The sequence below is a fragment of the Leptonychotes weddellii genome, chromosome 1, assembly GCF_054177405.1.
Source record: "Leptonychotes weddellii isolate Sample4059 chromosome 1, ASM5417740v2, whole genome shotgun sequence".
Taxonomy (NCBI): domain Eukaryota; kingdom Metazoa; phylum Chordata; class Mammalia; order Carnivora; family Phocidae; genus Leptonychotes; species Leptonychotes weddellii.
The window spans coordinates 119,841,095-119,865,458 of NC_138369.1; the positions used below are offsets into that span (position 1 = coordinate 119,841,095).

A 24,364-nucleotide genomic window follows, 5' to 3' on the forward strand; every position below is an offset into this window, starting at 1 on the left:
GCTCACCCCTCATCCCCACCCAGCCCATCCTGCTCCTCTCTCACTGCTGGGCTCCTGCACACATTATCCATCATGTAAGGAATGTGCTTCTCTTCCTCCTCACCTGGCTAAGTCCTGCTCTTCATGTGGATTTCACCTGAACTTAGATGTCCCCTCAGCCAGGAAACCTTCTCTCACCCTGAAGGTCTCTGCGCCAGTGCCCTTTCTATGCGCCCCCACCAACATTCCTGTGTTTCCTTCAAATATTATTTCAAGTATCATCACAGAGTATTTGCATCGCCTGATTAGTTGCCTCTTCCCTTTTAGACCATAATTTCCTTGTGGACGGAGACTGTATTACTCAGTGTTGTGTGCTCAGTGCCTGGTACATAGTAAGTACTCAATAAATACTTGTGGAATGAGTATGTTTAAAACATACTGGGTTAATAGGTTTTTCCAACTCTATCCAGAGAAAGATCAGACCTTTCACTGGGATACCACACATGTAAACTCCATTCTCCAGGTTCAGGATGGTTCACAACTTTGAATTTTTCACCATTTGGTTGCCAGTGTTGTGATCTTCTCACCTGCTTGCTAATTTCCCATTTATACATGGGGATGCTCACCTAGGCTGTGGTGAGTTTGAACTGCCCAGCCCTTCCGAGGCAGAGGGATGTTGTCACCTGCGCTGTGTCCTCCCTGCTCCTACCTTTGTCTTCCTGAACACTAAGCAGCTCTCTAACATTTTCTGTTTTCTTATCTGTGACTAGGGCCACCCATTATCTTGCCTCCTCTTAGGATGGAGTAGGAGAGCTGGGATCTTTAACCTTGACCTCCTCTGATACCTAAGATCCAGTAATTTTGTTATTCACCTATCAACACATGACTTCGGTGCAGACATGGATGAGTCTAAGTGGTATGCTCAAGCTGAGGTACTCTGGAACACCCAGACCCTTCTGTAACTTTTCTGGGTATTCACAGAAGAGATGTTTATTGTACGACGTCAAGAGCCCAAAAGAAGAAAATGAGATCATCTGAGAATATTTCCACAAATACACACAAACAGGGAGGTGACAATGCAATCTTGTCCTCATCATGTTCCACAGTTATCACGTGATGTGGGCTGCTACGGGGTAGGGGGTGGGGATGGGGCGAGGTGGGGATAGTGTTCTGACCTGGGGAGGAGGGTCCTTAGAAAGAGATACACTGACAGCACTGGGTTTAGCCTACAGAGCTCTTTGTCAACATTTACTCCTCTGTGAAATATTACCAAGTCTGGGATTTGCTTCAAAGTTCAAGGAGTGTGGGAAAGCAGACAAAAGTCCAGATGAAACAAAACAGGCCATGAGCTGATAACCGTTCAGTCAGATTATAGGCATATGAGGACTTATTGTAGTATCACTTCCTCTTTTGTTTATGTTAGAAAATCATTGTAATAAAAAAATGAAAAAAAGTACTCCTCTGAGTGGAGCTTGGAGTTTGTTGATAGACAATTATTTTTAAGATTTGTGAATGTCAGACTGGTGTCTCCCCATTATAAAGTGAGAATTAGTTAGCAATAACAGGAAGGACATGCCCAAACCCGGACGTCTGCTCGAAGCATCAGTGAGAGCCAAGGTGCTGGACAACATTTATTGGGTGATCCAGACGTGCAGATCAGTAAGCAAGGGATGAAAGGCAGAGTTTAATTTTAAAGGATGTATTTTTAAATTTACAAAGTAACAGGACAATATAGAAAGTCTGTAAAGTAGAAAAAAATCCCACTTTCCTAGTGTACCAGCTGTTTTTATTTTTGTATGCAGCCTTCCAGTCATTTTGCTCCATATTATTTTACATAACCGTAACCTGAGTTAAATACACTTCTATGTACTCTTGTCTTAATTAACATTATATCATAAGCAATTCTTCATTTTATAATCTTCAAAGTTATGATTTTAATAGTTTCGCACTATTTTGTCCAGCGCATTTATCACAATCCACGAGGAGTTGGTTTCCTGCTTGTTTCAATGCTCTTGCCCCAAGAAGGCAGTAATAATTCTATCTATTCATATCTATTCTAAGGCACTTCCTCACTAGCTGAATGACAACTATTCTTAGAGAGGCTTGTGTCCTGCCTGAAAACACATGTGAAAACCAGTAGAGAAGAAAGCATTCGGCACTTACATTAACAGCCAGCATATCATTTTCAAAGGCCTCACGGAGCTTCTTCATAATCTCTACCTCTGCATTGGCACAGGCCTCGACTGTGCCCTTCACAGTGATGGTTCTTTCAGGGTTGTATATGCTCAAGTCCTGCAAGCTGGCCACCGGGAAAAAAGAGAGATTTCCTTTTTCAAAAGGAAAAATAAAATCCCAGAAGGATCAGAAACAAGTCTTGGTGGAGGATTCCCTCACCTCACACTGTGGTATCAAATACTTGCCATCTTATCTCAAATCTTAGAGGTGACTTAGCTCATATCCATAGTAGAATATGTCTGACTGGTAACTATTTATGCATCTGTTTTGATGGTGTTGGAGAGAATTACATCACTTATGATTATACTCCTATTTTAAGGAAAGGCAGATGAAGGAGTTGGGCATATCAAAATGCTCAAGTTCTCCATTTTGGGCACAATTAAACTGAATGGGTGGCTTACGATGAGATTGTTATCTTGGTCCCCGTCTCATGTTCAATTTTCTTCAAATTTCTGCCTTCTTTTCCAATCAGTCTTCCAACTAAGCCATTGTGGGCCAAGATTTTCAGAGGAATCTCTTCAGCTCTAAAAGAGACAAACAACAATTTAACACTTAAGGTGGACACACTGCTTGCCTTCTAAGAGCTATTAAACCACTTTTTTCCCTTTACAAACAGAAGTCATTTTGTTCAGGTACCAAGTAGGGATGGGCTTTAGGTGAGGCTGGTTCCCTCACCAACCCCAGTGCACGAATTCTGATTAACATAAGCCAAGCCACGGTAATTATATTCCCTTGTTAAGATGGACTGGAAGTGGGTCCATGAGGCGAATCTGGCCAATGAGGTATGAGGAGAAGTCTGTTGCATGACTTTAGGAAGGTTTTTCTTGTTCTTAAAAAAGACAAGGGAGAATATCAGCCATATGGCAGACTAGGACGCTACAGGCTCTCCTAACCCCACAGAGACACCAAGTTAACAGCAATAGAGAGACTGGAATGCCTCTGTGTGAAGTCCAGAGCTCAGCTGAGAAGCCATAGCACCCTGGCCATTGTAAAGCCAAGAAAAGACTCCAGTAAAAGGGGTGGAAAAATTTGCAGTGTTCAGTGTGGCTACACATGCTCCTTCCCTTATGCTGCATAGCGAGGAACAAATGGGAGGAAATCTCCCACACCAGGGATCCTCCCATGGGATGCAAACAAAAGACTGGACCATACACCTGACATCCTGGCTTATCTGGGAGCCACCCAAGGGCTGGTTTCGGTCTTGCCTCACTTGGAGCATTGAGGAGACTGGTGCCAGAGTTTTGAAAGCCGCTGAAAAAAGAGGTGAGCAGTATGCTAGAGCTGCAGCTCTACAGTCAGAAGGCAGGGGGAGAAAGAGATCAGAAAAGGCTTGAGAGGCCCTAACACCTCCAGTAGTGCTGATAAGTAAAGGAAGGTCTTCCCCTCATTGAAGCCAGTACACAGAGACTAAGAGATGGTTGTTTTTTCAAATGCCCCAATCCCACCAAAACATTAAAAGACATATAAAGAAAGAGGGAAATACGGTCTAATCAAAGGATAAAAATATAACTCCAGAAACCAACCCCAAAGAAATGCAGCTCTATGAGCTACCTGACAAAGAATTTACAATAATTGTCATAAAGACACTCAATGAACTAAAAGAGAACACAGACAACTAAACAACAGGAAAACTATGCATGAACAAAATGGAAATATCAACAAAGAGAGAAACTATAAAGAACAAATAATGGAACTAAAAAATATAATAACCGAACCCCCCCTCCCCAAAAAAATCATTAAAGAGGTTCAACATCAGACTTGACAGGCAGAAGAAAGAATGAGCAAACTTGAAGACTGGTCATTTGAAATCATCAAGTCAAAGTAGAAGAAAGAAAAAAAGAATGAAAAAAGGTCCCCAGAGAGCACAAAGAAAGGCTAAGGAACTTAGGGGCCAAGATCAAATGGACTAATAGGTGAATCCCAGAAGGAAGAAAGAGAGAGGGCAGAGAGCTCATTTGAAGAAATAATAGCAGAAAACTTTCCAAATCTCAGGAAAGAAATGGACATGTAGATTCAAGAAGCTCAAAGAACTCCAACTGGGACAAAACCAGAGAGAACTACACTGAGACACATTATAAGCCAATTTTCCAAAATCAAAGACAAAGAAAGAATCTTGAAAGCAGCAAGAGAAAAGTGATTATTCAATACAAGGGAGTTTCCACAAGATTTCTTTTTTTTTTTTTTTTTAAAGATTTTATTTATTTATTTGGCAGAGAAAGACACAGTGAGAGAGGGAACACAAGCAGGGGGAGGGGGAGAGGGAGAAGCAGACTCCCTGCTGAGCAGGGAGCCCGACACGGGGCTCGATCCCAGGACCCTGGGATCATGACCTGAGCCGAAGGCAGACGCTTAACGACTGAGCCACCCAGGTGCCCTTCCACAAGATTTCTGAGCAGAAACTTTGCAGGCCTAAAGGAAGTGGGATGATATGTCCAAAATGCTGAAAGAAAAACACATCAGCCAAGAATATTGTATCCAGCAAAACTTTCCTGTGAAAATGAAGGAGAAATTAAGACTTTCCTAGATAAACAAAAGCTAAGGGAGTTCCTTATCATTATACTTGCTCTACAAGAAATGCTAAAAGGAGTCCTTTAATGGAAATGAAAGGACAGTGAGCAGCAACACAAATCCATATGAATATAAGGTTCTCTAGTAAAAGTAAATACACAAATATAATAACCTGTACTATATTAATTTTGATGCACAGAATTTAAATGACAAAAATATTTTTAAAAAGATAAATCTGTTAATGGGTATAAAATATATAAACAGCAATTTGTAACATCAGTAACAAAGTGGGGGGTAGAGTTGTGAAAGAGCAAAGTTTTTGAATATGATTGAACTTAAGTTGCTATCAGTTTAAAATAGAATGCTATAACTTTAAGATGTTTTATAAAATTGCAATGGTAACCACAAAGAAAATATCTATAGAATATACAGAAAAGGAAATGAGAAGGGATGCAAAGCATATCACTAAAAAAACCCAAAAGGCAAACAACAAAGTAAAAAAACACACAAAAGAATGCAGTAAGACAGACAAGGAGGGACAATAAAGCTACAAGAAATGCAAAAAACAACAAAATGGCAAGAGTAAGTCCTTCCTATTAGTAATTACTTTAAATGTAAAAGAATTAAACTTCCCAATCTAAAAGACATGGATTGGCTGAATGGATTAAAAAAAAAAAAAAAAAGATCTCAAATCGACAAATTTAAACGTCAAGGAATTAGCAAAAGAATAAACTAAACCCAAAGCTAGTATAAGGAAAGAAATGATAAAGATTAGAGCAAAGATAAGCAAAAGAGATAACAGAAAAACAAAAGAAAAAACCAAGAATTGGTTTTTGAAAAGATCAACAAAATTGATAAACATTATCTAGATTAACTAAGAAAAGAAAGAGCACTCAAATATCTAAAATCAGAAATGAAAGAGGGGACATTGCAACTGATGTCATAGAAATAAAAATGATTACAAGGGAATACTATGAACAGTTGTACATCAACAAAGAGATAACCTAGAAGAAATAGGTAAATTCCCAGAAACACACAACCTACTAAGACTAAACCTTGAATAGAAAATCTGAACAGAAAATAATGAGTAAGGAAACTGAATCAGTAATTAAAAACCTCCCAACAAAGAAAAGCCCAGGACCAGATGGCTTCCCTGGAGAATTCTACCAAACATTATTTTTTCTACCAAACATTTAAAGAAGAATTAACACCAATCCCTCTCTAACTCTTCCAAAAATTGAAGAAGAGGGAACACTTCCAAGCTCATTCTATGAGGCCAGCTTTACTCTAATACCAAAGCTAGACAAAAACACTTTGAGAAAAGAAAACTACAGACCAATATCCCTGATAAATACTGATATAAAAGTCCTCAACAAACTACAAGAAAAATGAATTCAAAAGCACTGTACATTAAAAGGATGATACATTATGACCAAGTAGGATGTACATCTGCAATGTAAGGGTGGTTCAAAATAAAAAAAAAAAAAATCAATGTAATATACATTAATATAGGTCAATACATGTAGGTGAAAAACCACATGATTATCTCAATTAATGCAGAAAAAGCATTTGACAAAAATTTAACACCCTTTCATGATAAAAACACTCAACAATTTAGGAATAGAAGGAAACTATCTTAAAAAAATAAAGGCCATTTGTAAAAAGCACACAGTGAACATCATATTCAATGGTGAAAGACAAATTTTCCTCTAAGATCAGGAACAAGAGAACGATACCCACTTTCACCACTTCTATTCAATTTAGTATTAGCAGTGCTAGCTAGAGCAATTAGGTAAGAAAAATAAAAGGAATCAAAATTGAAAAGGAAGGAAGTAAATTATCATCTGTTTGCAGATAACATGATCTTATATGAAGAAAACTCTAAAGATTCCACAAAAAAGCTGTTAGAATAAACTCATTCAGCAAAGTTGCAGGATATAAAATCAACACACAAAAATCAATTGTGTTTCTATATACTAATAATGAACAACCTGAAAAGAAAATTAAGAGAAGTTTCATTTTGCAATAGTATCCTAAAGAATAAAACACTTAGGAATAAACCTAACCAAGGAGATAAAAGACTTATATGCTGAAAACTATATGAGTGGTGAAAGAAATTAAAGACAAATATAAATGGAAAGACAACCCATGTTCATGAATTGGAAGACTTAATATTGTTTAGATGTCCATACTACCCAAAGTGATCTACAGATTCAATGCAATCCCTATCAAAATCCCAATGGCATTTTTTTGCAGAAATAATTCATTTGGCATCTCAAGGGACCCTGAACAGTCAAAACAATTTTGAAAAGAAGAACAAAGCTAGAGAACTCACACTTCCTGATTTCAAAACATGTTACAAGGCTACAGTAATTAAGACACTATGGTAATGGCAGGGCGCTTGGATGGCTCAGTTGGTTGGGCTTCTGCCTTCAGCTCAGGTCATGATCCTGGGGTCGAGTCCCATGTTGTGCTCCCTGCTCAGCAGGGAGCCTGCTTCTCCCTCTCCTCCCAGCTCATGTTCTCACTATCTCTGTCACTCTCTCTCAAGTAAATACATAAAATCTTAAAAAAAAAAAAAGACACTATGGTAGTGGTATCAAGACAGACAAATAAACCAATGGTCCAGAACAGAGAGCCCAGACATAAACCCTTGCATATATGATCAAATTATCTTTGACAAGGGTGCCAAGATAACACAATGAGGAACAACATCTTCAACAAATGGTGCTGGGAAAACCGGATATCCATATGCAAAAGAATGAAGCTAGACCCTTATCTTAGTCCCTTACAAAAATTAACTCAAAATGGAATAAAGACCTAAATGTAAAACTTAAAAACTATAATATTCCTAGAAGAAAACAGGGAAAACTTCACAGCATTAGATTTAGCAATGAGACACCAAAGCAAAGGCAACAAACACCAAATAGACAAGTTCCAAACAACACTAAAATAGATACCAAAACAGACACCAAAACAGACAAATTTAACATCAAATTTAAAAGCTTTTGTGGACCAAAGGACAAGGTCAACAGAGTGGAAAGGCAACGTAGGGAAAAGAAGTAAATATCTGCAAATCAAGTATCTGATAAGGGATTAATATCCACAATATATAAAGAACTCCTACAACTCAACAACAAAAAAAATCAGATAACCCATTTTAAAAATGGGCAAGACTTGAATAGACATTCTCGGAAGAGGATATACAGATGGCCAATAAGCATATGAAAAGATGCTCAATATCACCAATCATCAGAGAAATGCAAATGAAAACCACTTTGAGATACTGTGAACACAAAATATTACCTCAAACCCATTAGTTTGGCTACTATCCAAATAACAGAAAATAACAAGGACTGGTGAGGACGTGGAGAAAGTGGATCCCTTGTGCACTGTTGGTGATATTGTAAAATGATGTCATTGCTATGGAAAACAGTATGGAGGTTCTTCAAAAAATTGAAAATAGAAATATCATATGATCCAGCAATGTCACTTCTGGGTATATATCCAAAAGAACTGAAAGCAGGATCTTGAAGAGCTATTTGCACACCCATGTTCATAACCGCACTATTCTGGCTAGAAGGTGAAAGAAACCCAAATGCCTATCAATGGATGAATAAACAAAATGAGATATATGCATACAAAGGAATATTATTCAGCTTTAAAAAGGAAGTCTTACTACATGCTACAACTTGGATGAATCTTGAAGACATTATGCTAAGTGAAATAAGCCAGTCACAAAAAGACAAAATACTGCATGATTCCACTTATAAGCAGTCTCTAAAGCAGTCAAATTCATAGGAACAGAAAGTAAAATGGTAGTTACCAAAGGCTAGATGGAGAGGGAAAAGGGGAGTTGTTCAATGGGTACAGAGTTTCAGTTTTGCGAGATGAAAAGTTCTGGAGATCTGTTTCACAATAAGGTGAATATATATAAACATTACTGAACTGTACACTTAAAAATGGTTAAGTGAAATAAGCCAGAGAAAGACAAGTACTGCATAATCTCATTTACATGTGGAATCTAAAACAAAACAAGGTCATAGATACAGAGACAAGATTAGTGGTTGCCAGAGGCAGGGGTCGGGGGGCGGTGAGGTATGGGCAAAATGGGTGAAGGGAGTCGAAAGTTACAAACTTCCATATAAAATAAATTAAGTCATGAGATACAATGTACAGCACAGTGACTATATCTGATAATACTATACTGAATATATGAAAGTTCCTAAGAGAGCAAATCTTAAAAGTTCTTGTCACAAGAAGAAAACTGTAACTGTGTATGGCGACCGATGTTAACTAGACTTATTCTGGTGATCATTTCACAATATATACAAATAGCCAATAATTATGTTGTATACCTGAAACAAATATAGTATTATGTCAATTATATCTCAATAAAAAATGGTTAAGATGATAAATTTTGTTATGTGTTTTTTATCAGAAAAAAATGTTCAAAAAAGAAGGAGCAAGGATGCCCTCTCTTTCAACTTTTGAATATTTTTCTGTGGGGACACAAGGTCTGAAATCACTACAACCATCCTGTCATCACCAGGGGAGTATCAGACATCCTGAGGAAGACAGAGCAGAAAGAAAGGTTGTGAGTCTCTGAGTCTGTGATTCAACTGACCTTGAGTCGTCCACCTCAGGACTTCTCGCTACGTGACAGAATAATAGTTTCTTACTGTTTAAGCCACTTGTTATGTTTTCTGGTAGTTAGGACCAATTGCATTGCTACTATACACCAGTATTCAAAGCAACTCCACCAGAATGGAACTTTCAGAGGGTGGGGTTTTTGTTGGCTTTGTTTACTGGCACATAGAACAATGCCTGGCACAGAGTAGGTGCTCAATAAATGATAAATGAATAAAAAGAAAATTTAGGATCCCTCTTCTACATCCTCTACCTCTTGCTCATACCCCTCAGGACTCAGCTTAAATGTCACTTACCCAGGGAGGTCTTCTTTGAACCCCCCAAATCTCTTCCCATTCTCCTAAAACATTGATGAGGGCCCTCCACTTACATGCAGTTATTTTTGACTCTCACATGTCTCATGGCTGTGCTTAATGACCTACTGGTGTATTTGTTTAGCGAATGTCTCTCCCACTGGATCATAAGCTCCATAAAAGCAGGAACTGGGTCCTGTTTATGGCTGTAGACTCATTTCCCAGCACAGTGCTTAGCTGTGGTGTGGCACTCAAAAAAATTGATTTCAAAGATATTCAAACACTATGTTGGCTCTACATGAAAACTCAAAAATTTAATTTATACATCAGTCTTTCTGATTATTTAGAATATTTGAAGCTGCTTGTCCTGAGGTTGAAGGACCAGGAAGGGTGTTATTTATAAAGTTCTCAATAACTTGGATGAAGGAGGGGCTTATTCAAATGAAGCCATGGCATTTGGGGTGTTTCAAAGGCCTCAAACAGAGTAAATAATTCATAAGTAATAAATTCATAAGTTAGAGTCCCTTATGAAATCTGAGAATAGATTTGCAATGTTTTGCTTTTAAGGACTACTTTCATCTTCTTGGTTTGATTTTTTATTTTTCTTTTCATCTTCTCATCTTCATACTCTTATTTGACATTATTTGTTGTTAATTTTATATTTGATTTATCCCTCACTGCTTCTCTATAAAACTGCTGCCACTACCCATAAGTGGATTTTTTGCCAAACTGACAGGGAACTTCTTCATTATCTATTCCATTACTGTTAATTCATTTATAATACAAAGTCAATGGGTTTAGTAAGAACTGTACCTGCCATTCGAACTGGTACAACACTCAGGAATCCCAAGAAGTATTTTGTAAAAAAGGAAAGAGTAAAGTAGCTACTTGGATACCAGTTTCTACTACTTAAGAAAAATTTAAGAATGCAACATGGTAGTAAAAAGCTTTTCCAGAACAGTAAATGATGGTTTCGATGACAATGTACATTCCAAACACACCTGCACTGTCTGGTGTGATAGCCATTAGCCATAAATGTGACTATTTAAGTTTGAATGAATTAAAATAAAATAATTTAGCTCCTCCGTTGCACTGGCCACCTCTCAAGCACTCAGTAGCAGCATGTCGCCAATGGCCGTCATACTGAATAGGCAGATACACAATACCCCCATCACTGCATGGCATTAGAAGCATATATCTGTGTTTCTACCAGTAATTATTAGTAATGAGTGATGGAAACATTCAGATCACCAAAAGAAACATCTAAGTGGAGAAACAGCCATATTAAAACATAAAAGATCTATTTCTTACTATATTCTCCTTGGGAACAAATTTCTTTTTTTTCTTTTTTAAAGATTTTATTTATTTATTTGACAGAGAGAGACACAGCGAAAGAGGGAATACAAGCAGGGGGAATGGGAGAGGGAGAAGCAGGCTTCCCGCGGAGCAGGGAGCCCAATGCGGGGCTTGATCCCAGGACCCCGGGATCATGACCTGAGCCGAAGGCAGACGCTTAACGACTGAGCCACCCAGGCGCCCCGGGAACAAATTTCTTAAAAAATGATCTTGTCCCCTGCTCCCTTTACTGAGTAACAGAATTACAGGTTTTAAAAAATTTCTCGTGTGAAGTGAATGAGAACTTACTCTTCTTCTCTGTTAAGTGATCTGGGCATTGTATGCAAACTTACAGTTTGGTCTCATCAGCTTCTTTCTGCATGATTTCAAGAATCATGCGGCATGCTTCAGAGGTCCCTTCTGGGGTGGCATGGATGGTGACGGGCTTCTCTGCAGCCCCAGAGTTCTCCTTTCTATGGATGTCTACCCTGTAGGGAAAGAATCAGGAGCCATAACACAACGTCATCTGGGACAGGATCCTAGTCCCGAGAAAGCATCTCACGGGCCAACGTACAGCAGGGACACAGACAACGAAGTGTCATTAGCACGTGTGCAACCAATGCCATTCTTCAAGAAGGCGGCAAGCAGGGCAGGACGTCTTGTGCCAAACTTGGATTCTTTGCAGTTCTGTTTAGAAGGGAATATTTCTATTTTTTTTTTTAAAGATTTTATTTATTTATTTGACAGAGAGATAGCGAGAGCAGGAACACAAGCAGGGGAGTGGAAGAGGGAGAAGCAGCCTTCCTGTGGAGCAAGAAGCCCGATGCGGGGCTCGATCCCAGGACTCTGGGATCCCAGGACCCTGGGATCATGACCTGAGCCAAAGGCAGACACTTAACGACTGAGCCACCCAGGCGCCCCTAGAAGGGAATATTTCTTGCAGGAGTGCTGTGGGACAAAGGCACCAAGCCAACTTGGTAATGAAGCCAGTTTGGTAAGTGAAGTATTTTGTGTAGTCTTTCAAACGATCACAGAAGCAAAGCGTCAAGTGAGTGGGGGTAACACTGCACACTGGCATAGTGCCAGTCCCTGAACTGATTGTAGCTTTTAAAAGCCATATGTTAATCCAAATCCAAACACCAAATTCAAGCAAGCTTTATGTATTTGAGTGTGGATTAAAAACAGAGGCATGCCCTCTGTCTCTCTAAGTTTTTGGTTTCCTTGCCACTGGCAGCCTGCCTCCTTCCAGGCTCTTAAAAGTAATGGCTCAAAAGCTTGATGACTTTATCAGACTTTTTAGGGTAGTTGTGGCCCTACTTGTTTTTGTTATCTTTGAAAATTACATAATTGATTGTATCCCTTTTTACTCTGGCTGTTAGAAAGGCCAGATCCAAGTCTTTGGTCTCTTTTTAAAAATGGGCACATATTTTTGAGAACTGAACTTCACTTCTATTTAAACTTGTTGCATTTTTAAAGCCACTTTAAGAAATTTTTGGAACAAGAAGACATATAACTAAAAATCACTTTTGCAGTGAAGCAAACTTGGAGGGGAGAAAAGGGCTGATTTTAAAATAAATGGAACAGCAGACAGTACTTCTCCTCTCTACTGGGTCATCATTTCACTGCTATGACAATGAACTCTGGGACTCATACATATAAGTGCCCATTCTTTGGCAGTAACTCTGACACTTTGAAGAAAATGGTGTTTTCTCTTTCAGGTTATAAGACACTCAATGGATGACGTGATAAAAATGCACTAGGCATGTAAATAACTCCTGTTTGTCAGCAACTTGTTCTGCAATTTAAGCGCTTTCATAGCAATTATTTCTTTCAATCTGCCTGGCTGTCCTAAATCTAACAATAATTCTGGTTTACAGAACAAGAAGTTGATGCTCAGAGAAGTCAACTTTTTTTCCTATGATCATAGAGCTATTAAATGGTAAATCTTGAACAAGGGTCTTTGCGTCCTGTGCTTTCTTTATTACATCATGCTGTGTTCTTAAGAACATTCAAAAATCAACAATCCCACAGGTCATTTTATCCACAACAACTCCTACTACCTCCTCAACTCCAACTCCTGCTTCAGTCTCCTTAGACAGACTAAACATAAGGCTAACGTACTTCATTTCTTGCTTAATCTGGCAGACCCACTCACTTCTTTTACATAGCTATTTACAAGACCACCTAAGTGATCTCAAAGAATGACTACCACTCAGGGCTCCAACTCAAGACAGGAGGTAAGAACTAAGATAAGCGGTTTCTGGGATCCCACAAAACTCAGCCCCATACCTATGCTGTTTTAGAAACTGATGTATTCACAAGCATTAATAAGCTTACGAGGACTAGTCTCTGCTGTGAAGTCATCAGTACCTTCTTTCTGAACCTTTAGTAGTTCAGGATATGACCTTTAGGCTATTGGCATGAAAGCACATTAAAGTCCCCAGCTTTGTTAGTTTGTTAGTAGTTTTGTTTTAAGAAGCCACCATCCCATACAGCACAGCCCGCCCCCCACCAATGCTGATGCAAGCAATAGCCACCTGAGGATGACTGGGCCCCACCAGCACTCAGGGGGCCTGTCAGAATGAAGCAAAGGAAGCCCCGGAGGCACGTACCGGGACTGGGTCTGCTTAGTGATGTTCTTTATGGTCAAGCCCTCCTTTCCGATGATGGCACCAACAAACTGGGTGGGGACCAGGATCCGCAGCGGGAAATCAATCTGTCTGGCCTGAGAAGAGCCCCCAGGGGCGTGGCCTTGCTCCCGGGAAGAGTGGTCCCCACGCTGCGCTCGCTGAGGGGGCGAAGGGGAGCTCACCTCTTCATCCGGGATGTAGGAAATCTTGAAGGAGTAGTTCTCAAACTGATGCCCGCTTAGCTTCTCGATGGCTCTGAAATGCAGCAGGAGCAGGTGAGCTTTGTCAGAGAGTGATGTCAAAGGGAACCCCCAGGCCAGCGGACAGGTTCATTCAGTCTGGTTTACTAGTTAATCCTCCCCGAGGATACAGCGACAAGCAAGGCAGATGCCAGCTCTGTTCCCTCAGAGCTTATGCTTAACAGTTAAACAAATAATAACAATGTACAGGCCTGGTCAGACTGGATATACAACTACGCATTCTGCCTTTTTTCACCACCCAAGCCTGTATCCCTCTCATCAGAAACTCTTTATAAATGTTGGTATAAAATTAGGAGTCATTTTTTTCTCATTTTGATCATAATACATATTATTGAAAATTCAGAAATAGATATGCACAGATGAGAAAAAAAAATCCTAGTCCATCCTGTATCTTTCTTTTCTTAACTATTATTATCATTTATAAACATGGATTAATAGTATATATACTACTTTCTAATCTTTATTTTTAAAAATATTTTAAAAAAATATTCTAATCTTTATTATTAAAATTGTCAATTTTATTTGACAGAGATAGAGAGAGGGAGAGCACAGGCAGGGGGAGAAGCAGGCTCCCTATGCGGGACTCGATCCCAGGACCCTGAGATCATGACCTGAGCTGAAGGCAGCCGCTTAACTGACTGAGCCACCCAGGCGCCCCTATTTTTTAATCTTTAAAAAAGAGTTAATACTCTAAAGGTTTTCCAAGTCATTAAATGTCCTGCAATTTAGTTTTTACTGGCTGTTTAACATTCTATTGATTTCTCATAGTTTTTGCAACTCATTCCCTATTGTTAGATACATCTACCTATCTATCTATATAGATCCAATCTTTTATTATTATGTACAGTGTTGCCATGGACATTTTTGCAACTCCAACTGCACACAGGACAAATTCCTAATGGAATTGCTGGGTCAGAGAGTATATGCAGAAATCTAAGTATTAAATACCACCCAGTGTGCTTCCGGAAAGGTCTCAACACTTACTATCCCATAGCAACTAAGAGAGCCTTTTTTTCCTTGAATCCTCAAAAACAAAATTATTTTAAATTATTTATTAATTTTGATATGGAATACACAATATCCCACTACTGCATTTTTAAAACTATACAGGAAGCGGAACAATTTTTTCACAAGTTTTTTGCAGCAAGTGAAAACAATAACCTTATTCTACTAGGTTAATGTTTAGGGTTTGTGAATTTATTACAAAGCAGTACCTCTGAATTCAATAAAAGCAACGAAGTCATCTCGTGTATGGAGGTCCTAGCTAAGTGGCAGCTGGACACAAGCTACAAGGGTGAGCTGCTGGTATATATCCTGCTTATATATGTGTGGCTAAAGTCCATAGCAAATGATCTATTGCCTTTTTCAATGCAAAATTAACTTTTTTAAGACTAGTTGTATGAGGATGGGTTAAATATGTGTTCATGTGTGTTGAAACCTTGAAAAATAAATAAAACTTATTATTCTGGGATGTATAACCAAGGTTATGCCACATCCATGACCGTGTTTGACCATAATTCGAGTTAAAGTGACTTGACAGGCATTTCACTTTAAGGACCTTCTACAAAAAGGAACTTGGTTTTGTTTTGTTCTGTTGTTAAAAACTCAATACCATGTCCGTTAATTGCCAACCTCAAAATTAACCACCATTGAAGCAATGTACTCATGAATGGGGACTAGGAAGTGCATGGAGGTTAGGAAAGAGAAACCCAAACCAGGTGATCTTTGACTAACCACTCCCAGACAATTCTCCCTGCTGTTGCTGTCATTGAGATAGATCCCCTTTTTAATATTACACAGAGGAAAAATGGATGTTTCATTATCTCTTCACCAAGTGTGGACAGAAATAGGTTTGTGCTTCTTCCTCATGGTGCATGGAGGAAGCTCCAGGTAAAGGCAGCTCCCAGTGGTTGGCAAAGCAGAGTCTGGGGAACACAGTATCACAGAGCTGATGCCTCTATTCCTGACCATGTCAAGACACCGCACCCACCTCAGTTTTGATGCCAAGGTTCAACATTTTTCAAGATAAAGTCTCCGTACAACCAACCAACAAACATCCCGGTATAAATGCCCTGGAGCTCCACCGACTTGTCAAAGGGAGCACAGATGCCCTGGGGTTCTTCTGCTATGTCAGACATATGCATCTTTTGGGAATTTAAAGACAACCCTCCCAAGAAGCCCAAATCCACTTACATTTTTGCTTCTTCTCTTGTTGTATATGTGACGTTGACAACAGCAGTTTCTGTGTCTGTGTTGACTAGGAAAGAAGCAAAAACTACACTGTCATAGAAAAAAAAGCTGTCACCTTCTGGCTCAATGTAAACAGATTTTAGGGAAGAATGCACAAAAAACTCATCACCCTAACTCCACAGTTACCCGAATCTCTATCTTTATTCATGTGCATTCATAGTAAATAGTAATTGACTGTATATGCACATTTGTAATCAACTGTATATACAACTCAAAGCTATAGTTTCACTTATAAATACTATTGCATGTCATATGTCTATGCACATATTTGTATTTTTCATTTCTACTGTCTACATAAAATTTAGTAAGTAAATGTGCCATGATTTTTGCCTAACCATTCCTCAATTGCTGACATATGGGTTATTCTCAGTATCTGCTATTCTAAGTAGTATTGCTAAAAATTACCTTTACTGCAAACACCATCTGATTTGTGTTCTCTTCTGAATTATTTTTTTAGGCTAAAATCAAAGAAAAATAACTGGGTAACAGAACATAATGCTTAATGCATATTTTCAGATTACTTTCCTAGAAGTTTATATCAATTTACTGTACTACCAGCAAGCTATGACTTTTAAGTGTTATGTCTGCATTTATTTTTAAATAACTGGATATATGTATAAAATAATAAGAAAGTATTTTAATTCTTCATTAATTCCTAAAGTTGAATTAATCATATTTTTGTTTCCCTTTGACTGAGCTCCATGACTGTGTGAGTTAAATCAAGTAACTGTATATAATAAATAAAGAAAACTGACAATTATAACTCACTTGGCTGAAGGAAAGAACACAAACTCTAAGAGTGGCTAATACCAAACTCTTGTGAGCTGGCTTATCTTGGTTCCTAATTGCTTGCCTCTTCTTCTAAAGTCAGAAGTTAAAAATAAATTCAGAAGGCAAGATAAAACTTTCCCAATTCAAGCCAGTAAACTTAACCCCCAAATCCTGGTTTTCCCCAAACTAGTAGCCATGACTAAATCAGATCCTCCCTTTAAACATTTAAGCTACTGAGAGACTAACAACAGGAAGTTAATGATAATTTAAGAAAACCGTGATAAAGCTGCTTTCCAAAGGAATAATAAAACCCTGTAGTGTAGGAATTCCTAATCCTGGATCCATGTTAGGGCTTCTGGAATTTTATAAACTCACACCCCACCTCCACCCCCACCAAAGATTCAAAGGTGTGGCTATATGAATTTCTCTGGTTTATAATTTCCTAAGACTCTCAAAGAGGTTAAAGACCACATTTAAAGATATTGTTTATCCAGTAACTTCAAGGTAGCTGCAGCCTTCACAAGGAAGGGATGCATAGTCTTCAGGAAGGAGCTGCTACTGAGATTTACATGTCATAAATGCAGAGCCCAGCCCAGCTCTGCCTGGGAGTGTTCTTGCTGCTTCTAATTCACACTTACCCAGAGAAGTCCTCACAGTGCAAAACAGGGGATGAGCAGCCCATAACCATCCTCTCAGTGCTGACACACAGAATGTACAGAGGGTTCCTATTTGTTGCTTTCTAGTGTTCCAGATGAGGCTGTCGACTCCCAGAAAGGGAGAAAGGGCTGGGTTTGAACCTCCTGAATAAATCTATCCACTAGGATTCTCAGATTCCCAGATTTTGTTCTCACTTCTTAGTCATATTCTCTGTTATTCAAAGACACTTGTCGTCAGGAAATCAGACAGTTCTGTGATTCTGGAAAGAACTGAGCTCCATTCAAATAATTTATTTCGCTGGACATAAAAGCTCTAAAAAGTTTCTTAAAACTCTACTGAAAATGTTTTCCTGCTGAATCAGGAATCACCTATGAAACAAAACAAAACAAAAGCCCAACACTTCTATCCTGTAGTTGTGAGGCAGCTGGAAACTGGGTGGTCTCCAGGGCACACGTGCGCTAGGAGCTGTAAACTGCCCCAAGGACCTGGAATAATTCTTCTTAGCATGGCATTGTCCTGAATTTATAACATGGTCTTGGCTAGTAACTTTTACAGGTTCATGTCTGTGAGGCCATCTTGCCTAATATATCCAATCCTTATTAGAATGTCTTCTTTTCCATGTTGAGGGAAATAACAAGAACTGAGAAATAGAATCCTTGTAAATCATGTCTTCTTTCTGAGCTCTTTCCCTTCACCTTTGGGCATGGGCAGTCAGCAGCATGAAATTGAATAATAATATTTTTAATATTCATGGAGTGGAGAATGTCTGAATAATTACTACTTTAAAATGATTATTATACTGGCAGATAGAACAGATTGCATATAAGAAAATGGGTTCTCTGTGATGATTTCCAAGTGAACCTTAACAATCCCTTGAGATCATATAGGACTCCATCACCTACAAATATTTATACAGGTTCTCTTTGGGTGCCACAACTATTCAGTGATATGGAAGGGGTAGAAATTATTCTCCCCATTTTATACAGGTGGAAACTGAGTCAGGGAGGGTAAGTGACTTTTCCAAGGTCCCACAGTCTGTAAATAACCAAATTCACATTCTGTTTTTTAGGCCAAAGGAAAAATAATCTTTTTTTTTTTTTTAAGATTTTATTTATTATTTATTTGACAGAGAGAGATAGCAAGAGCAGGAACACAAGCAGGGGGAGTGGAGAGGGAGAAGCAGGCTTCCTGCTGAGCAGGGAGCCTGATGCGCCTGAGTCGAAGGCAGACGCTTAACGACTGAGCCACTCAGGTGCCCCAGAAAAATAATCTTTATTGCATGTTACAGCCTGTCACATCAGGAGCCTGGAATCTACTTTTCTGGGACTCTCAAAAGAGCTACGTAAAATATCAGCCTCTTTAAAAAGGTACCTTTTTTTCTTTTTAAAATCATAGCATTTCATGTTTTAGATGAGATGAGAATGGCAAGAAGAAGAGTATATATTTTCTGTGGATTTCCAACACTGTTCTAAGCCTGTGGCTCTCAAACTTGAGTACACACAAAAATCACTTGGGGGTGCTTGTTTAAAATATAGATTCATGAACTCCTACCCCTAAGAGTCTTACTTTGTAGGTCTATGGTGAGCCCCAGGAATCTGCATTTTCATAAGCACTGTGGGGGATCCTACTCCTTGAGAAACACTCAGTCTAAGACATTAGGGATCTGTTGTTCTTAGCCAGGAAGAGGCAAACTGTAAGAGCGTAAATTAAATTACTTCCAAGTGAATTAAGCTTACCCCAGCCTGACAGTGTTTGCCTAGTGCTTCAGCACATTAACAGAGTATAAAAAACCAACCTGAAAATCCTATTCCTTGAAAAAATAAATTATATAGATATGGATAAAAAGATCTGAATATCTCTCATATACAGAGGAAGCTTGTTCCAAAGGAATTTGAACTTACTATTTCTCTTTGGAGCTGACCCAGCCTGTAAGAAATAACAGATAATAATCCCTATCAAAATTCATTAGGCTAATTTCCTCACTTATTACCTTGTTCTACATTCTCCACTGTCCCATACTGAGCCAAAAGTCCATCCAGCACCTGGAAAAAAAAAAAAAACCTTCAATGTCAGAATGGGAAGACAAGATCATACTCACCACAAAAAAAAAAAAAAAAAAAGTATAGTGATATTTTCCAGCAAATGAACTAAAACAAAACAAGGACAGTTATGGGAATAATCTCATTAAATTGATATTTCAGGTCTTCCAACAAAACAGAACTGAATAAATATATGGTACTTGCATTTGCTTATTGGCTCTCAAGTAATCTGTTCACTGAGGTGACACAGCAGAATTTCAGTCTTAGTAACTGTTAACAATCACATTCATGATGATGGTTGGAATATACTGGTTTTGAAATGAAAAGCAGAATACAATACAAGGCTCACTTGTCCTTCTTGGAAGTTTTAACCATTCTTCCTTCTGTTTTTCTCTAGGGAATCTCCTAATTTTACAAAGCAATGGGATATATATATTTGAAATGTTTCATAATAAAGGTTTTTTTTTTTAAGTAATAAAAATATTAGACAAAACATTCTGTTTCCTTTAAGGCTGTTTTGAGTTGGAAATAAACATTGGGGCAGTTTGTTTTTAAATAATGCAATAAGGCCGCTCCTCAAATTTTATCTTCTTAAATTTTAAGGTTGCTATTTTATAAGAAGTTTTACAATTCTGAAACTATATCTTAGCCACTAGCAAAACTAATTCAAAATAAAAAACCTACTCAAACTAACGACCTTCTATTTTTATTGGGTTTCCACTGATTTTATTTTTTCCAAAATCATAATTTGGAAAGGTCAAAATCATTCACAAAATTACGAGATAAAAATCACCAGCCAGGTATACATTTTGTTTCACAGTTTGTTGGTGCCTGGTGCTTGAGAAGACAGAGCAGGAGAGCTCAGAGCACACATCTTGCACCACAAAAGGGACAAACACAACCCTAAAGTTATGACAGATCACATACATTAGGGTACTGAAAAAGGAAGAGAGGGGACCCAGGGGCCTTGTGGGACAGGCCTTGAGGACCTCTACTTCTTTAGGGAACTAACAGAGGGAGCGATGTTTTGTTGGCCTATTAAAAAGTAAGGTGAGGATAGACTCTAAACACGCAGGTGAGACTAGCTTACCTCCCACTGCAGGTGAGGAGGGATGTTTCGGATCTGAATTTTTCTGCTCCTGTAAAAATGAAAGCTCAGACTGTAACACTCTCTCTAGGACACAGACATCAGCAAATAACAAAAACAGGCTTAAGACCAGAGTTTGAATTCACTTTCTCACTGTGCTTACGGAGGCATCAGCAAGAGATTCCAGCTGTGACTCATGAGCATCATGTTTTAAGGTTTTCAATTACTTGGGGGGAAAAAGTGAAGAATAAACCCAACAAGTCTGAATATGCTAAAGAAACAGTTTAAATGCAGATGTGCCTTTTCAATTTCTTGCCAAAGTAGTTAGAACTGAAATTGCCGTATATATTCTAATTAACAGAATTTATTACCTTCCTTCCCAAAACATGTATGTGGTCCTGTAACTGACCCTACCCCAAAAGGTACCTAGGCTCAAACATGACAGGTGAAGTCACATATAGAGTGGGCTTCAACAAGATCAGATTTAGCTCATCCCGTACCTAATAATGCAAAATTTCCTTTCAAAAATTACTTTTATCTTTAAATAAGCAATACAGTAACAATTTAAAAATTAGAACACTATAAAAAGGTAGACTATGGAAAGTTACTCCCATGCACCCCGTTCCCTCACCAGAAATACTTTTTTTTTTTAAGATTTTATTTATTTATTTGACAGAGAGAGACACAGCGAGAGAGGGAACACAAGCAGGGGGAGTGGGAGAGGGAGCCCGATGCAGGGCTCCATCCCAGGACCCCGAGATCATGACCTGAGCCGAAGGCAGACGCTTAACTACTGAGCCACCCAGGGTGCCCCGGAAATAAATACTTTTACTTATCCTTCAGTTTCTTTATGCAAATAATAGCAAATACAAATATAAATTCTTATTTTTCATTTTCTCTTACAGAAATATTTGCATATTCTACAAGCTCTCTCCATGTTGTTTTTTTCACCTTAACAGTAATATCCTGGAGATCTTCCCACGTTGGCAGAGAGCATCCTCATTCTATTTTATCCTACCTGGATGTACCAAAGTGCATTTAACCCATCCCCAGTTGATGGACTTTTGGGACTTTTCCTGCCTTTCTAGTCAGAGGATTTTTCTGTTTTTCTGGGACATCCTGCTGGTCTCATAACTTTAAGTGATTTAGGTTGTTTCTTGTTTTTATGTAAACATTAAAATTAGATAGAAAAAAAGAATAGAAATGGGAGGATAAGAATTTTTCTACCTTTTAAAAACATGTTAGATCCTGGAAAGAAAATACAAATCAACATTTAAATATTAGAGAGGTCATTTTAATGGACAGAGTTGACATTCAATTCCCCAAATATCCATTTGGGGGGGTTGCAAGCGAAGGGATGTGATGGCCAAAGTACTCACCATTACTCTTTCTTTCCTTCTGGTGTAGGAGGTACCAAATAGTGGCAACACAGAGCCACATGTTTTTGCATGGCTTTAATCTGGGCAATAGCCCCAGAAAACAATGTTACAATTCATACAGAGAGGAAAAGAGAGAGGAAACATGGAAACAAACAATGAAGTAAATCAGGAGCTCCAGTTTTCTCAGATTGCTTTTAAATGCAAGGGGGGCCATCCCTATGTTCTAGATCCTACACGGTACTTCTGTCTTTTTTAAAAATGAGAATGCATTCATGCTTTACCATAGGGCTGCTTAAATGTCAATACAAACCCATCTATAGAACCTCTAATCTTGTATCAAGATAGGAAGGAGGAAAAAGAACCAAGAACTGATTTCTACCTCTATGCTAGGAAGCCTCTTTTCTGACACTGCCTTTGGCAATAGTTCATAATAAAACTGCTGACACCATCCCACGTAGTGGCTACATGGAATGCTCCACAGAAGATGTCACTAGCCTAACTATAGTAAAGGCATCAGAATTTGCAAGAAATTGAGTATTTCTAAAGAAAAATATTTTTGTTATCTCCAGATATAAACATCGATTCTGAATGCTAACCAAGAATTTACTGGTATAAGTCTTGTTGGAAGAAACTCATGCATGAACACAAAGATTTGAAAAAAGACAGCTATTATAGCATTGTTTGTTATGACAAAGACTGCAAACAATCTAAGTATCCACCAACAGGGCAATGAATAAATAAATCATAGGATAGTCACAAGATGGAACATTATAAAACTGTTAAAAAGAATGAAGTAGGGATGTCTGGCTGGCTCAGTCAGTAGAGCATCCAACTCTTGATCTCGGGGTTGAGAGTTCGAACCCCACATTGGGTATGGCGATTACTTTTAAAAAAAAATGAAGTAAACACATGGGCATGGTCATAGGGAACTCTCTAAGGCATGCTGTTATAAGAAGAGAGCTAATTATAGATTAGGCTGATCCAGTTTTTTAAGTGCCCCAAACAGACTACATGTTATTAAATGTGTATGTTTGTAAATGCATTAAAAAAGGTAGCTACAAGTAGTTGGTGAAAGGGGACATACACTTTTTATTTTAGCTACTTCTGTCATTCACTTTTTTTTAAAAAATGGGAATGTATTCACATCTTACTTACTTTAAAAAATGAACAATTAAAACTCCTACTAAGGCGGCTTTAATGAATACACAGATTTCTTTTTGAAAAGTATGCTAGAAACTACTAAATAAAAAAAAAAGAACAAAAAACAAACACCTCACTTCTTCCATAATTAGGTTAGGCATTCTTGAAATCTTATTTAACAGAATATCAGTTTGTTTAGCCAACTCTGTTCCTAACATGTAAGTCATGACACTCTGCCCAGTCCAGATTACCCCAAATCCTAACTAAATGGGCCTAAAACAATGTTTCCCTGTAATATCTCATGTAAAGAATGCACATTGAGCAATCAGTTCAGTAACTGGAATGTTCATTAAGCAGGATTCTAGGAGAAATAATCTCTAAAAAGCTAGCGTGTGGCATCTCTAATCTTAGATCAGTATGGAAAGGAAGAAAAAGAGCTGAGAACTAAAAAAGGAACTGGAGAGCACTACAGGAGAACCAATTAAACTGATCCTTGGGTCACTGCGAAGATTATCCTGAGCGATTATCTTTCAGGATCAGGAATGATCAGGACCTGTGAGTTCTGCTAACTTGCACAGCACCATCTGGATGCTATGCCTCCTTGTCGGGGTCCTGGGATGCCCGTCTCCCTCTCCCCTGTGAGGGATTTCCACATGCCCTTCAAACCCCGCTCACACGTGCAGAGGCTTCCGGGGCATCTCCAGGCAGAACTGTCTCCTCTGCACTCTGCAGGTTTTGTAACAGCTCACTCTGCTATAATTATTTCTCTGCTGGGGCTGTCGTGTCCCCCCACCAACCCTCTGCTAATGGTAATTTCCTCAAGGACAGTCTGCAGTTTACTAGTCTCCTGTCCAGCACAGAGCCCAGTGCCTAGTCTAAAAGGAGAACACAGCACCCCAGGGGCTGGGAAAAGCCCTCCTCTTGCTGGCTGTAGCCTGCCTGTGATGTGGATCCCCTGACCCCACCCAGGAAGGCCAACTGTTTATTTCTCCTTTGCCAGTTAGTCAAGAGAAGAGGGAAGAGTTCTTTTCCCTCTTTCCTTTAGAAAGGAAACACAGTGTTTGGCTCAGTTTCAACCAACAAATGTAAATCTTTTTCTCTCTGAAATCCATAAAAGTGTACCCTGCTTTAAAAAGCCAAACATACATAGT

General features: G+C 38.7%; 1 protein-coding gene across 10 annotated transcripts in view; it reads right to left on the reverse strand.

Moving 5' to 3' along the window:
* IGF2BP2 (insulin like growth factor 2 mRNA binding protein 2) overlaps nucleotides 1-24,364 on the reverse strand; it is a 163,582-nt gene that overhangs the window by 28,197 nt on the left and 111,021 nt on the right. For 7 of the 10 annotated variants that reach the window (XR_014148613.1, XM_081831038.1, XM_081831031.1 and 4 more), the window contains exons 3-9: nucleotides 20,698-20,746; nucleotides 19,559-19,610; nucleotides 16,084-16,165; nucleotides 13,613-13,885; nucleotides 11,354-11,488; nucleotides 2,616-2,738; nucleotides 2,143-2,278 (exon numbers count right to left, since the gene is read on the reverse strand). Coding sequence is in view for 9 of the 10 variants with exons in the window: in XM_081831038.1 (XP_081687164.1) it covers nucleotides 2,143-2,278; nucleotides 2,616-2,738; nucleotides 11,354-11,488; nucleotides 13,613-13,885; nucleotides 16,084-16,165; nucleotides 19,559-19,610; nucleotides 20,698-20,746 (850 nt within the window). In the remaining variant the exon portion in view is untranslated. The remainder of the gene's footprint in view (nucleotides 1-2,142; nucleotides 2,279-2,615; nucleotides 2,739-11,353; nucleotides 11,489-13,612; nucleotides 13,886-16,083; nucleotides 16,166-19,558; nucleotides 19,611-20,697; nucleotides 20,747-24,364) is intronic. The other 3 variants (XM_081831017.1, XM_006733396.2, XM_006733394.3) reach the window with 1 other exon arrangement.